Source organism: Poecile atricapillus, chromosome 1 (assembly GCF_030490865.1).
Source record: "Poecile atricapillus isolate bPoeAtr1 chromosome 1, bPoeAtr1.hap1, whole genome shotgun sequence".
NCBI lineage: Eukaryota > Metazoa > Chordata > Aves > Passeriformes > Paridae > Poecile > Poecile atricapillus.
The window spans coordinates 175936732-175948577 of NC_081249.1; the positions used below are offsets into that span (position 1 = coordinate 175936732).

At 46.2% G+C, this 11846-nt stretch overlaps 1 protein-coding gene across 2 annotated transcripts; it reads left to right on the top strand.

Moving 5' to 3' along the window:
* On the top strand, positions 1-11366 carry SIX4 (SIX homeobox 4). Of its 2 annotated transcripts, none has more exons than XM_058831094.1 (3): positions 1-951; positions 2271-2959; positions 5399-11366. In XM_058831094.1, exons 1-3 carry the CDS (start codon positions 122-124, stop codon positions 6193-6195), a joined length of 2316 nt encoding a protein of 771 aa, XP_058687077.1. In that variant the 5' UTR covers positions 1-121; the 3' UTR covers positions 6196-11366. The 2 variants fall into 2 exon arrangements, 1 of the variants encoding a protein (XP_058687077.1); XR_009276807.1 differs by having other exon boundaries at positions 4-951; positions 2271-3765; positions 5399-5536.
* Positions 11367-11846: the final 480 nt, after the last annotated feature.

An 11846-nucleotide genomic window follows, 5' to 3' on the forward strand; every position in this document is an offset into this window, starting at 1 on the left:
TAGGAAGGGGGGAGAGGAGGAGAAGGGAACGCGGGGGGGGGGAGGGAGGAAGGAAAAAAAGAAACCCGTAAGAAAAGAAAAGGAAAAAAAAAAAAAAAAGAAAAAGAAAACAAACCGAAACATGTCTTCTGCCTCCCCCGCCACGGACGACATCGTGATCGCGGTAGAGATCAAGGAGGAAAATGTGATGGAAATGCTCTCCGAAGCCCCCGACGGGCCCGCGCCGCCGCCCCCTCCCGCCGCTGCCCCGTTCCCCATGGAGCATGCAGGCTCCGCCGCCGCCGGCGAGGAGGGAGCCGCGGAACAGGTACTGCTCCATACGGAACTCTTGGCCAGGAATCACCACGCTGCCTCCTCTCCCTCCTCTTCGTCGTCTTCCTCCTCCTCCTCCTCGCAGACCCCCCTGGCTTTCTCCCCGGACCACGTCGCCTGCGTGTGCGAGGCGCTGCAACAAGGTGGGAACCTGGACCGCCTGGCCAGGTTCCTGTGGTCTTTGCCCCAGAGCGATCTGCTACGTGGCAACGAGAGCCTGATGAAAGCCCGGGCGCTGGTGGCTTTTCACCAGGGCATCTACGCCGAGCTCTACAGCATCCTGGAGAGCCACAACTTCGACTCCTCCAACCACCCGCTGCTGCAGGAGCTCTGGTACAAGGCTCGCTACACCGAGGCGGAGCGAGCTCGGGGCAGACCCTTGGGGGCGGTGGACAAGTACAGGTTGCGGAGGAAATACCCCCTGCCCAGGACCATCTGGGACGGCGAGGAGACCGTCTACTGCTTCAAGGAGAAGTCCCGCAACGCGCTGAAGGAGCTCTACAAGCAGAACCGATACCCCTCGCCCGCCGAGAAGCGCAACCTGGCCAAGATCACCGGGCTGTCCCTCACCCAGGTCAGCAACTGGTTCAAGAACCGTAGGCAGCGGGACCGCAACCCTTCCGAGACCCAGTCCAAAAGGTGAGGGAAAACTTTTCCTCCCCGCCCCCTCTCCCGCCTGCCTTTCCCTCTCCCGGCTCTTTCTTCCCTTGCAAACATGGCGCTTACCTTCGGTGCGCCTCGTCCTCCCCTCCTTCCTCCTCCCCGCTCCCTCGTTCCCAACACACCCACCCGGCCCGGGCGTGCGAGGCGGCGCGGGGAAACTTCCCGGACCCGCCGCCCCGCGCTCCCGGGGGAGCTCCCGGCACGGGGGAGCCGCGGGGCGGACTCCCGGGCGGGGACGGGCCGGGGGTGTCTGTTCCCCCCGCTCCTTGTTTTTATTCAATTGTCGCGCCTGACAGAGTTAATCATTGACGGCCGGAGGACGCGCGGGGTCCCGGCGCTCCGTCTGTTTTGAAACCTGACTCGGGAGCGGGCCGGGCTCGGGTTTCAGCGGGGGAGCGGGGCCGGTTCCCGGGGCTCCCGGCCCCGCTCCGCCCGCGGCTCGGGCTCGGCTCCCCCCGCCCCGCGGCGGGGGCGCGGGCAGGTGGAGGTGACCTCCTCGCTCCCGCCCCCCGCCTTCCTCCGGGAAGGGACGGGAAGGGGGGAGAAAGCGCGGGGAGGAGGGGGGAGGAAGGGAGCGGGGAGAGAAGGAGGGAAAGCGGCCGGCGGAGGGGGCCCCAAGGCATTTCTCAACCAAGGGCGCGATTGTGCCGCCGCGGCCCCTCTCCGCGGGACACATCAAAGGGCGAGGGGGAGGGAGGGGAGAGCGACCGAAAAATGCAGCCGAGGGCGGACCAGTCAGCGAAAAAACCCGGCGCAGCCCCGGGCGGAGGCACAAAGGCCGCCCCCCATCCCTCCGTCCCTCCCCCCGGGCGCCGGGCACGGCCGGAGGTGCCTCCGCCGGCACCGGGGGCAGCGCGGGCCGGGGTCTCCCCCTTCCCCCGGGCCGGGGGCGGCAGGCTGAGCCCGGAGGGTCCCGCGGCGCTTCCCGGCCTTGCCTCACCTCCCAGCGCTTTGCCAAATGGCCGCGGCCGGTCTCACACGTGTGGACACCCCGGGCCGGAGGAGGGGGGCCCAGGCAGTCCCCTTCTGTCGCCGGGGTGGAGGAATTTATTTACAACTCCATAACCCAGTCTGTAAAGTTTCTCCTTTGGCGAGCGTTTGGTTTGATGTGTTCTATTCTAAGAAACCTCCTCCCTTGGCTTGAATATTCGTTTAAAGTGCCTTGTAAAGGCAAAACACAGACAAAAAATGTTCGTGGAAACTTTCACATATTTGTGTTAAAGCTAGAAGTCCCCCTCGGTGCAGAGATCCTGGTATGCCGTGGTAATGCAATGTCATCTCTCCATCTCCCACAGCGAGTCTGATGGCAACCCTAGCACAGAAGATGAATCCAGTAAGGGGCGGGAGGATTTATCTCCCCATCCGCTCTCCAGCTCATCTGATGGCGTTACCAGCCTCAGCCTTCCCGGCCACATGGAGCCTGTCTACATGCAGCAGCTTGGAAACACTAAAATAGCCTTGAGCTCGTCTGGTGTCTTGTTGAATGGGAACCTCATGTCTGCCAGTACCTCTCCTGTCTTCCTCAACGGTAGCTCATTTCTTCAGGGACCCAACAGCGTCATACTCAATGGACTCAGCGTGGGCACTTCGCAGACTGTTACCTTAAATTCGCCCAAAACCGCGTCGAGTGTTGTGAGCAACGGGGTGTCCATCACTGACATACTGTCATCATCGTCGTCAGAAGATGTTAAAGACTTCAAACTCCTTCAGGCTTCAGTCCCCAATGCCACAGCAGCCTTCAGCCCTAGCAACATCCCAGTCACTTTCCCAGGATTGATACCGAGCTCAGAAGTGAAAAGGGAAGGCGTAGAAACTGCTGCTTCCCAGGATGGAGGCTCCGTAGTTACTTTTACTGCTCCTGTCCAAATAAACCAGTATGGCATTGTCCAGATCCCCAATTCAGGAACAAATGGCCAGCTGCTGAACGGAAGCATTGGTTTTTCTTCTCTGCAGCTGCCTCCAGTTTCTGTGGCAGCTTCACAAGGTAAAAGCTTTGCCTCTTGCAGTAAGAGGTATGAGAAAAAGTTGGAAATCAGGCACACTTAGCATTTTTGAAGTTGTGGTCCTTTTCTTCCAAGGTATCAACATTGTATCTCAGCCATGACTGCACACAGAACATCAAATAGTACCGTTTGCCTGCCTTTATAGTGGGTTATGCTCGTGGGCAGACTGTTAGATGAGGCTGAGCTCCTCTGTTAAGAGCATGGAAGGAGGTCTGGTAATTTACACCCCTTTCATCTCATGCTGTTCACAGAAGTCTGTGATGCGAGTCTTCACAAATATCTGCAAATTTTACATGTTTCAGTAACTCAAAATATTCCCCATTTGCCACTGAATTCTTTTAATGAGAATGTTCATAAAAATGAAAATTATGACAGCTGGAAATTGTTACCGTTGTTGTTCTTGTGGTAGTTGTTTTGGTTTTTTTGTTTTCTTAACGAAGGCATTTCACAAAAATACATTTTGAATTACTGTAGACACAACAAGACCGAGCAGTTGCTTGTACATTTTCTATTCCATAATTAAGAAAGATTAAACTTGAGGGAAACACAGATAACATAACAATAGAAGTAAGCACTAGCTTGTAGATATAAAATGTGAGGCTATTTGAATAAAACTGCCCTCAGTCCAAGGGAAATATGTCATCACAGGTTCATGTGCCAAGTGTGGAGGCTCCTCCCCAAGTTTACTTTAGAGTTGGTCTTAACATACCATAGTCTGAATCTTGCAGCTGGCCAGGAGGAATCCCAGGGAGCACAAACCTAGTTCTGGATCCCTTTTTTGAAGCAGGTCAGTTAAAAAGCACAGTTGAATATAGTTGGTACTCATTGGCCACTTTATCTTTGATTATGAAAATTATTAAACTGCAATGATTCTCTCTAGTTTCAGGAGCTGTGAATACTATAATGAAAGTCAAGTTGTGCTCTATGCTTCTTTGAATTTAATGTGTGTAGGGTGTGAATTGTTCTTGCTGAAGCACAGGGAGGAACACTGAAGCTCTGTAACCACATTTCAAATGGGTGCACAATTATAAGGTCCTAAAATGTGGCACTCACAGGCACTGGAAGTTATTGGCACATAGTTTAACAAAGATTAAAGAGAGAAGACATTTAGTCTGAATGCCACCTGTAATTACTAAAGCCACTTAATCTACATTCTCCAAGGCATAAACTAACATCCAGCAAAGGTGAGAAAGAAAGTTCAGTCCTTTTAAGTATTGTAGAACTATTGTATTGAAAGTCCTAAGATTCATAATAAGCTCTTCTCTGACCATTTTCCCTATTTTAAAAAATACTGACTGCCCACTGGAGAGTGATCCACCATATCTTTGGTGCAGAGAGAAGTTCTGGTTTCTTTGGATGGATAGCTGGTTGCCTATTCCAAGTGGAGCATGCTGCAGGCAATTTCAAGTTAGCCAGTAAATAATACTGACAGTAACTTCAAGTTACCTGCCTTTATTATTCTAGTTCACCCATATGCATAATATATTCCAAAAAATTGTCATTGATTAACTGAAATTAATAGAGAACTAAAATATTCTCCATGTGAGAAATTCACCTTCGGTGCTGTTATAAAATATTCAGCTGTGTCCAACAGTAGTCTCTTGTAATTAAACTGCTTTTGAGAAAGAGAGGTGTTCCAAGTGGGACTCAGCCCCAAGAGCCAGTATTTCTTATTTTAGGAATTAGCATAATGACAACTGACATGACACATGTCCAGTGAAAACAACTCCAGGTCATTTCTGGCCACTGCTTCTTGCTTTGGCTCACTGCAGCACCACACGAGCAGTGCCATGGCTTTCAGCAAGGGCAGGCATGCTGGGTCACTTTTCACAGCGTGGTGGATGTGGTAGGATTAGGATTTTAGAAAAACATGATAAAGCAAGGTAAAAGGGAATAGAGCTGAGTGCTTGAGGATTACCTAGTTAGACCAGTAGAAATGATGTTTTTTCGTGTTTTCTGTGCAGGTTGACTCGGGCAGGTTCTGCCCAGCAGTAGTGGATTTCATGTGACGTGTCTCCAGTTCCCACACACAAGCTGTAGTCTGTCACTGAACTATCTTTAATAGCTTTTCATGCTTCTATTCTTAGGTTGAAATTGAGTGGTGGCAACTAGTGAAGGCCAAAGCACATTCATTTTAGTCACATGGCTGGGGACTGTTTGCCCCTTAATGAGAGTCTGAAAGATACCTAATCTAATATACCAGAAACTTTTTTTTTTTTTTAACTTTCTAGAACCAACTTCTGTTAACAGCATTGATTTCTTTACACCAAGTTTTCTCTCACCTGCTACAAAAATTGCTTTTCAGTGTTGCATGAAATATTAGTGTATGTGTATACTGCAAAGATAAAAAAGACCGGTACTGCATAACTCTCTGCTAGCTGTAATCTCTGTTTTCTTTTCTTTGGCTTCCCTTTCCCTAGGTAATGTTTCAGTAAACTCCAGCACATCTGATGGAGGAACTTTTACAACTGAATCTTCAACAGTGCAGCAAGGAAAGGTTTTCTTCAGCCCCCTTGCTCCGAGTGCAGTGGTTTATACAGTTCCCAATTCGGGCCAGGCAGTAGGATCTGTCAAGCAAGAAGGACTGGAAAGAAGCCTGGTGTTTTCTCAGTTGATGCCAGTCAGTCAGAGCACGCAACTGAACGTCAACATGTCTTCTGAAAATATATCCAGTGCAGGACTCCAGTCCCTGGCCTCCTCGTTAGTGAATGTAACGCCCTCACATAATTTTTCCCTTACACCACCAACTCTTTTAAATGCTGCAGAACTGAGCTCTGGTATCTCAGAGAGTCAGTCCATGTCTTCACCTGTGACCAGTACCTCTACGGTGATATCTATCAGCAACACTAACTATGCAACCCTCCAGAACTGTCCCCTCATCACCAGTCAGGATCTTTTGTCCATTTCTACAGCACAGCCCGTGCTTGGAGAAATAGTTTCGACAAGTGGAGACCGTGTCAGCCACCCCCCTGCACAAGTGCACCAGGATTTTGGCAGAGAGCACAGGTTGGTTCTGCAAGCCGTACCTGATGTCAAAGAGAATTTCTTACCTAATTCTGAGAGTAAGTCAACTGGCAATTTAATGATGCTGGATTCCAAATCTAAGTATGTTATGAGTAACATGGTTGACACGGTATGTGAAGAACTGGAAACGGACAAAAAAGAACTTGCCAAACTGCAGACAGTTCAGATGGATGAAGTTATGCAAGACTTGTAACTTCTTTCTTTTCTTGCTTTCTGTTTTAATAGATAAGTCTCCTGTTGAGGCCCTAACAAACACCTAGTGGGTGTTTGTGGGTTTTTTGGTTTGGTGGGGTTTTTTTTTCATTTAAAGAAACCAGAAGAACATTTAAGTGGTCTGAATCAATGTACAGAGGAATCTCCAGCAATGGAATTAGGTTGCCACGCTTGGTTTGCATGCAGTATTCTCTTTTAAGCAGATTAAAGGAGAAAGGAAATAGCCAGGACAAGTACTGAGGAATGGGTACAGGTTTGGCTACCAGATACTCCCCTGAAAATTTAACCAGACTCTCCATAGTACAACATACTCTTAACAGTAAGTATACACTCCTAGCTTCAGACAGAAAACAAAAATCTCACTCCAGAATAGTAGAAACAATGCAGACATTTTTTTCTGTTTACTTCTAGTCCATGGGCATTGAGAGATTTCTAAGGAACTCTAGACGATACCTCTCCGGCTACTTTTATGTTGTTTGAGGTTAAGAAACAAAACAAAATCATAATATTGTTACTGGTATGTTTGCTTTTTTTCCAGCAGACTTGCATTCAAACCAAAAATCTCACATCAATCATGTACAGGTTTTTAAATGCTACAGCTAGCATTTTGTCAGTGCACCAGAAAAGGCATCATTTGAAACTCGAATTATGCAATTCAGAAGCTTTCTATCCAGTATGAATGTAAATATTGTTTCAGTTCTTATAAAGGAGACTTTTTTTTTTAATTAGTACAATGGATTTTATTTATGGTTTATGTTCCCTTTCACTTTAGACACAATGCATTGAAAAGGAAAACGTTTTCTGGCTGTTTAATTTATTTTATTGTTTGAGCAGGAAGTAAGCGTAGTTGTTTCTGACAAGGTTTTACTTTTTTGTAGTTTTTTTTTCAAGCAATAGACTGTAAAAGTAAAATGTTAATCACACTGAAACTAGAAAATTAATTCCCAGTCTCACAAACCCAGGAGGTCACTGTTTCTACCCCCTCTGTTTTTGTGTTCAGGGGTTTTTTTTGTTTGTTTTGTTAGTAATTTGCGAATTAGTTGAACCCTTTTGTGTATTTTTTACAGAATTCCACGTGCCTTTCTTCCTAGTGGCCTTATCTTTGTTACTAAAGCACAGTGGCAGGAGGAATAAAAACACTGATTTGCAAATATCCGTCCTCAGGGCCAAATCTTGATGCCTTACTTCTGCAAGCAGACCCGCTGACTCGGGTGCCCCTGCTTGCACGAGTAAGAAGAGCTCTAAGAGTCTTTTGGACTTTGTGGGTGATTTTGGACATCGTGACATTTCCTGGCAGTGCAGAGAGCCAAGGATGGGTCCTTCTGCACCACGTCAGCAGGACAGGAGAGGTCTGCAGAGGGACCACAGGGTTGTGGCAAGGAGGAGCTCGTGGCTATAGCCTGAGGGAGATGAGCAGGAAAGGTTGGATGGACAGGCCAGGGAAGGGAACCCCATGTTCACACAGGCCCTTTGGCCAACCAGCCCGTGGGGGAAGGCTTCAGCTGCCCCATCCAGGAGTGCAGTTGAGTCTGTATTTATATATATCCTCCCAGGAGAAGCAGCCTGGTGGGAACTGCAGCAGTCTTGGTCAGTGCCTGGCTGGGGATGGGTGTCCACACCTTTCTCCCTGGGGACAGCAGAAGCAGGTGGGCTCTGGGCAGGTGGAACAGACCTTAACCTTTCCTCCAGGGGAGTTTTTGTAGCATGGAAAAGCACATCCTTTAAGCTTTAAAATAATAAGGAGAATTCAGATGTACAAAAATGACATGCTGTTAATCCTTGTGGGTTTGGTTTTGTTATATTTTATCCTAATGTGAATATATACAGTAACTAAAGCACGTGTTCATCCTCATCAGGGGCCTGGTCTGAAGCCTTTGGAAGGCGATGGGAAATGTTTTCATAAGCTTCTGTGGGCTCTGGATCAGGATCAGGACAAAACAAGATCACTTGTAAAGGACAAAAAAAAAAAAAAAATGGAAAGGAAAGATAATTAAGGTGTCATATCCCAGTGTGTTTGTCTTGGTTTTAACTGGTTTCATGGAAAGCTTTTGGGGAATGAAGGTTTTTCCGTGCGCCGTGAGCACGGCATCGGCATTCTCATTGTAGTTTTGCACTATATTGCGTATTTTGCGAGGTTTTCTGTGGAACCTTGAGGCTGAGCTCGGTTGGTGAGCACTGGAGTCCATGCTGTGAGCCCGAGTCTCCAGAGCTGCAGGGAAAAGTGCAGGAAAAGGGAAGAAGGAGTGTGCAAGGGGAGCATTTGCAGCTGTACGGAGCGGCTGGCGCTCTGCAGGCAGGAGCAGCTCATCAGCAGTTGGCTGTCCCCACGTGCTCCCAGGCAAACAGGGTGTTTGAGGCAAGTGCTTTAAAGCAGAGATTATCACAAGCAGGACATGGAGCTGTATGTTCCCCTGGCACAACTTTCCCTGACGTTCCCGGGAGCTCCGCGTGAGCAGGGAATCCGATAGTCCAGAGTTCTCCCAGCAGCTCTGCTTGTTTATCTGTTTGCTGGGCCCCAGCATGAGCAATCTGTTTCCCACCTCTTCTTCACCCATGTAACTAAGATGGTGATGACAGTAGCAGTAGCTGTATATGCTTTGCATGAAATCATTCAGCCATTTGGAAAATTAGAAATACCCTGTATCATGGTCATTTTAATGGAGAACGTGTACTTGGCTCTGAAGGAGTTGATGGTGGATTAATATTTGGTCTGTGAAGCTCAGACTATATTTGGAGGCAAGCTAGGGAATTTTTCAGAGCAGTTGTTGGTGTGATCATCTCTCATAACTGAAGAGACTGTGGTGTTACAACAGTACCTGTTACTTTATTTTTAATTTTTCCTTCTTTGCGTTTGTTGTGTTACTGAGGCTCTGAATTCCATGGCTTTGTGGCACAGTTGATGTGAAAAACTGTGTATGTTGTTACAGTGGCACGTTTCTTGGAGTGTCTGGTACTTCTAATAGGAGACTTCCCACTCTTCAGTGGGAGTGGAAGATGTACATAAAAGCAGTGTTTTGGGACAAAGTAAGATTAACCTAGTCTTCCAGATATCAAGTAACTTCTTATTATCTTTTACTCTTTCTTTCTTTCTTTCTCCCACTGAAAATAAGTGTCATTCCCTCCAGATAACGTAGTTATAACCTCATGTTTTCTGCAGGTACATATGCACAATATAAAGATTCATTGCACGGTACAGTGTTTTTAAAATAGAAATTTAAATAAGTAGTTTTATTCCTTACAAGGGTAAGTTTTTATTTTGTGGCCCTCAGGCAGGCAAGCTTGCTGCTCTCAATAGACAGTACTCAAAGCCCCAAAAAGTGTCCAGGGCCAGTTCTTTGGCTGCTGTAAATAAGGCATTGCTCCACTGATTCCCAAACCAAGGATTTTTACGTGGTGTTTAGGGGATTTGGATGCTGGTCTCCCACACATGGGAAGGCAGTGAGTGTCCAAGCCCCACAGACAACCCTTATTATCACATTCTGTTGTTTAAATGGAAGGTATGTCTACCTGGCATACACATTCCTTCTCTTCCCTCCCTCTCTGTTATGGATGAGAATAAAAGATCATTTCAGCTTCACATATGTTTGTAACTTCTAAGTCCACTGGAAGTCTTACAGAAAACATTGCCAAATTCTGCTGCTTTACTAGTCCCAGACTCAGCTTTGAAAACTATGCCTGAAGTTCAAGCAAATTCTTACAAAGCACGATGTTAAAAACCCCTCTCTTTACTACTTTTGATTAAAGCTGCTTCTGTTGCACCCAGAGTTTTGCAGAAAACCAGAAACACGATGAACTGAATGCTCTGTGTGGACTATTTGCAGCATCATCCCTGTGGTCATACCTGCAAGGACATTTCAGCAATGTAAATCACAGACTTCTATTGGCCAGGTCCTCAGCTGGGCTAAACTAGCACGTTTCCATTGACTTTACTGTCCTTTCATGCCAGCTGGGAATATGGTCCCTTCATTTCACTGGGACAGATTTGGCCCAGTACAGAGTGGCAGCACAAACCAGAGCACAAGGCTGACACTTGGGTAGAACCAAACAGTCTATCAAAGCATATACCTCTTCCCATTTACTGCTTTCCCCTACCTGTGGATTCAGGAAGACTCATTCAGAAAGTGACTTCGCCCAGAAGTGAGGCTGGAAATGTTGTTACTACTCTCAGTCTGAGATTGATGACAATAATGGACAGGTTCTGACTTCAAATCATGCAAAATCACCTCAGTAATGATTTTCAGTTAAATAAATCAGGGTGGAATTTGGCCCTGTGTGCACAGGAGCTTTTCATGTGCATAGATTTCCAGTGTCTGTGCACTTTCCTTAGCAAGGGCAGATGAACAAGAGGGTGCATCTCTCCAGTATCATGTGAAATATGCGTGCCAGGCTCTGGGAATGTGAATTGTCCAGAGCTCGTGGTCAAGAAGAATGTCAAATCATCAAAAACAGTAGTCATTTCATAATTCTGAAAACAAAAATAATGGTATTTTTAAAAGCAAGGATGCCTGAAGTCTTCCTGTATCTCCTAGCAGTTATTATCTTGAAGGATATTTTGTACCTTAGTTGTATGTTTCATATAATTTAAAAATTTGCTTCTTAAATTTCTGAACTCAAGGAGGGGGTGAATCTTCTGGCTTTCAGGATTCACATTCAGAGGATGTTTGTTTTTTTGCTGCATGTACTGTTTGTCCAGAACTAACCAGTTATTTCTCCAATATGGGTTTTATTGTGCCTTACAACAAATATTAAATTTAAGCGGAATGTACGCGTTAGAGGAGGGAATAATCAAGAAGACTTTACTGCACTGTTAGGTGATGCTGCCCCAGAGTGTATCATCAAACATATCTGTGCTTAATTACCCAACCAAAGAGATCTAAAATATGTATGTTTGTTGTACTGTAATAGGGGTTTGTGCCTGGACAATTAAGTGTTTTATTTGTATTCTGAGATGATGTGAACTTATTTTTCTAAACACTATACTGAATAAACTTTATATTTATACACATCTTGTGTAAATATTTCTGTTTGGATGTCATGTGAGGGCTTTGAATTTTGAGTTGGAAAAGCAATCTGAAGTAGAAACTTGGCTTCTAATGACTCATCATGAAAGGTGATGGCAACTAGGAACGCCTGTGCTTGCCAGGGATTTGATGTAAACCCTATTTAAGCAAGAATGAGACTTTCTGTTGACTTGGGAGGGATTTGTCCGAACTCTAAAATGCTAAATTAAAAAACATAAATCTTATACCTCATATTGAACCTATTTGTGTCTCAAACCAAGTTTATACCACAATTAGTTAGATACTATTAAAATCTGTTTCCACCTGCTGGTTAGGACTAGTCAGTATTTACTTGTGGTTCCCATGACACTGGCATGCTTTCTGTCAGGGGCTTTTTTTGGGATAGGTGTATTCCTACTTGCTAAATTCCTGTTTGTTGAAATTTTTCACTAAAATGTTTCACATAGTGTCAGACTTGGTTTTGGCAGCCTTTTGAGAACAGCTTGAAATGTTATGTTCCCGTGATATGAAAGGGTTCAAACACATTACCATATTACTTCAGATCTGTATTCCAAGCACCAGGATTGCCTGGTTACGATTTTGATGCCAAAATGAACGACAGTAAATCCAA

What these genes read in the sequence shown, in the direction of transcription:
- SIX4 (XM_058831094.1), top strand. Translation starts at nt 122, where the DNA reads ATGTCTTCTGCCTCCCCCGCCACGGACGACATCGTGATCGCGGTAGAG. An exon ending in TCCGAGACCCAGTCCAAAAG is followed by an intron (nt 952 to 2,270) that starts GTGAGGGAAAAC and finishes CATCTCCCACAG; the next exon opens with CGAGTCTGATGGCAACCCTA. An exon ending in TTCTGTGGCAGCTTCACAAG is followed by an intron (nt 2,960 to 5,398) that starts GTAAAAGCTTTG and finishes CCCTTTCCCTAG; the next exon opens with GTAATGTTTCAGTAAACTCC.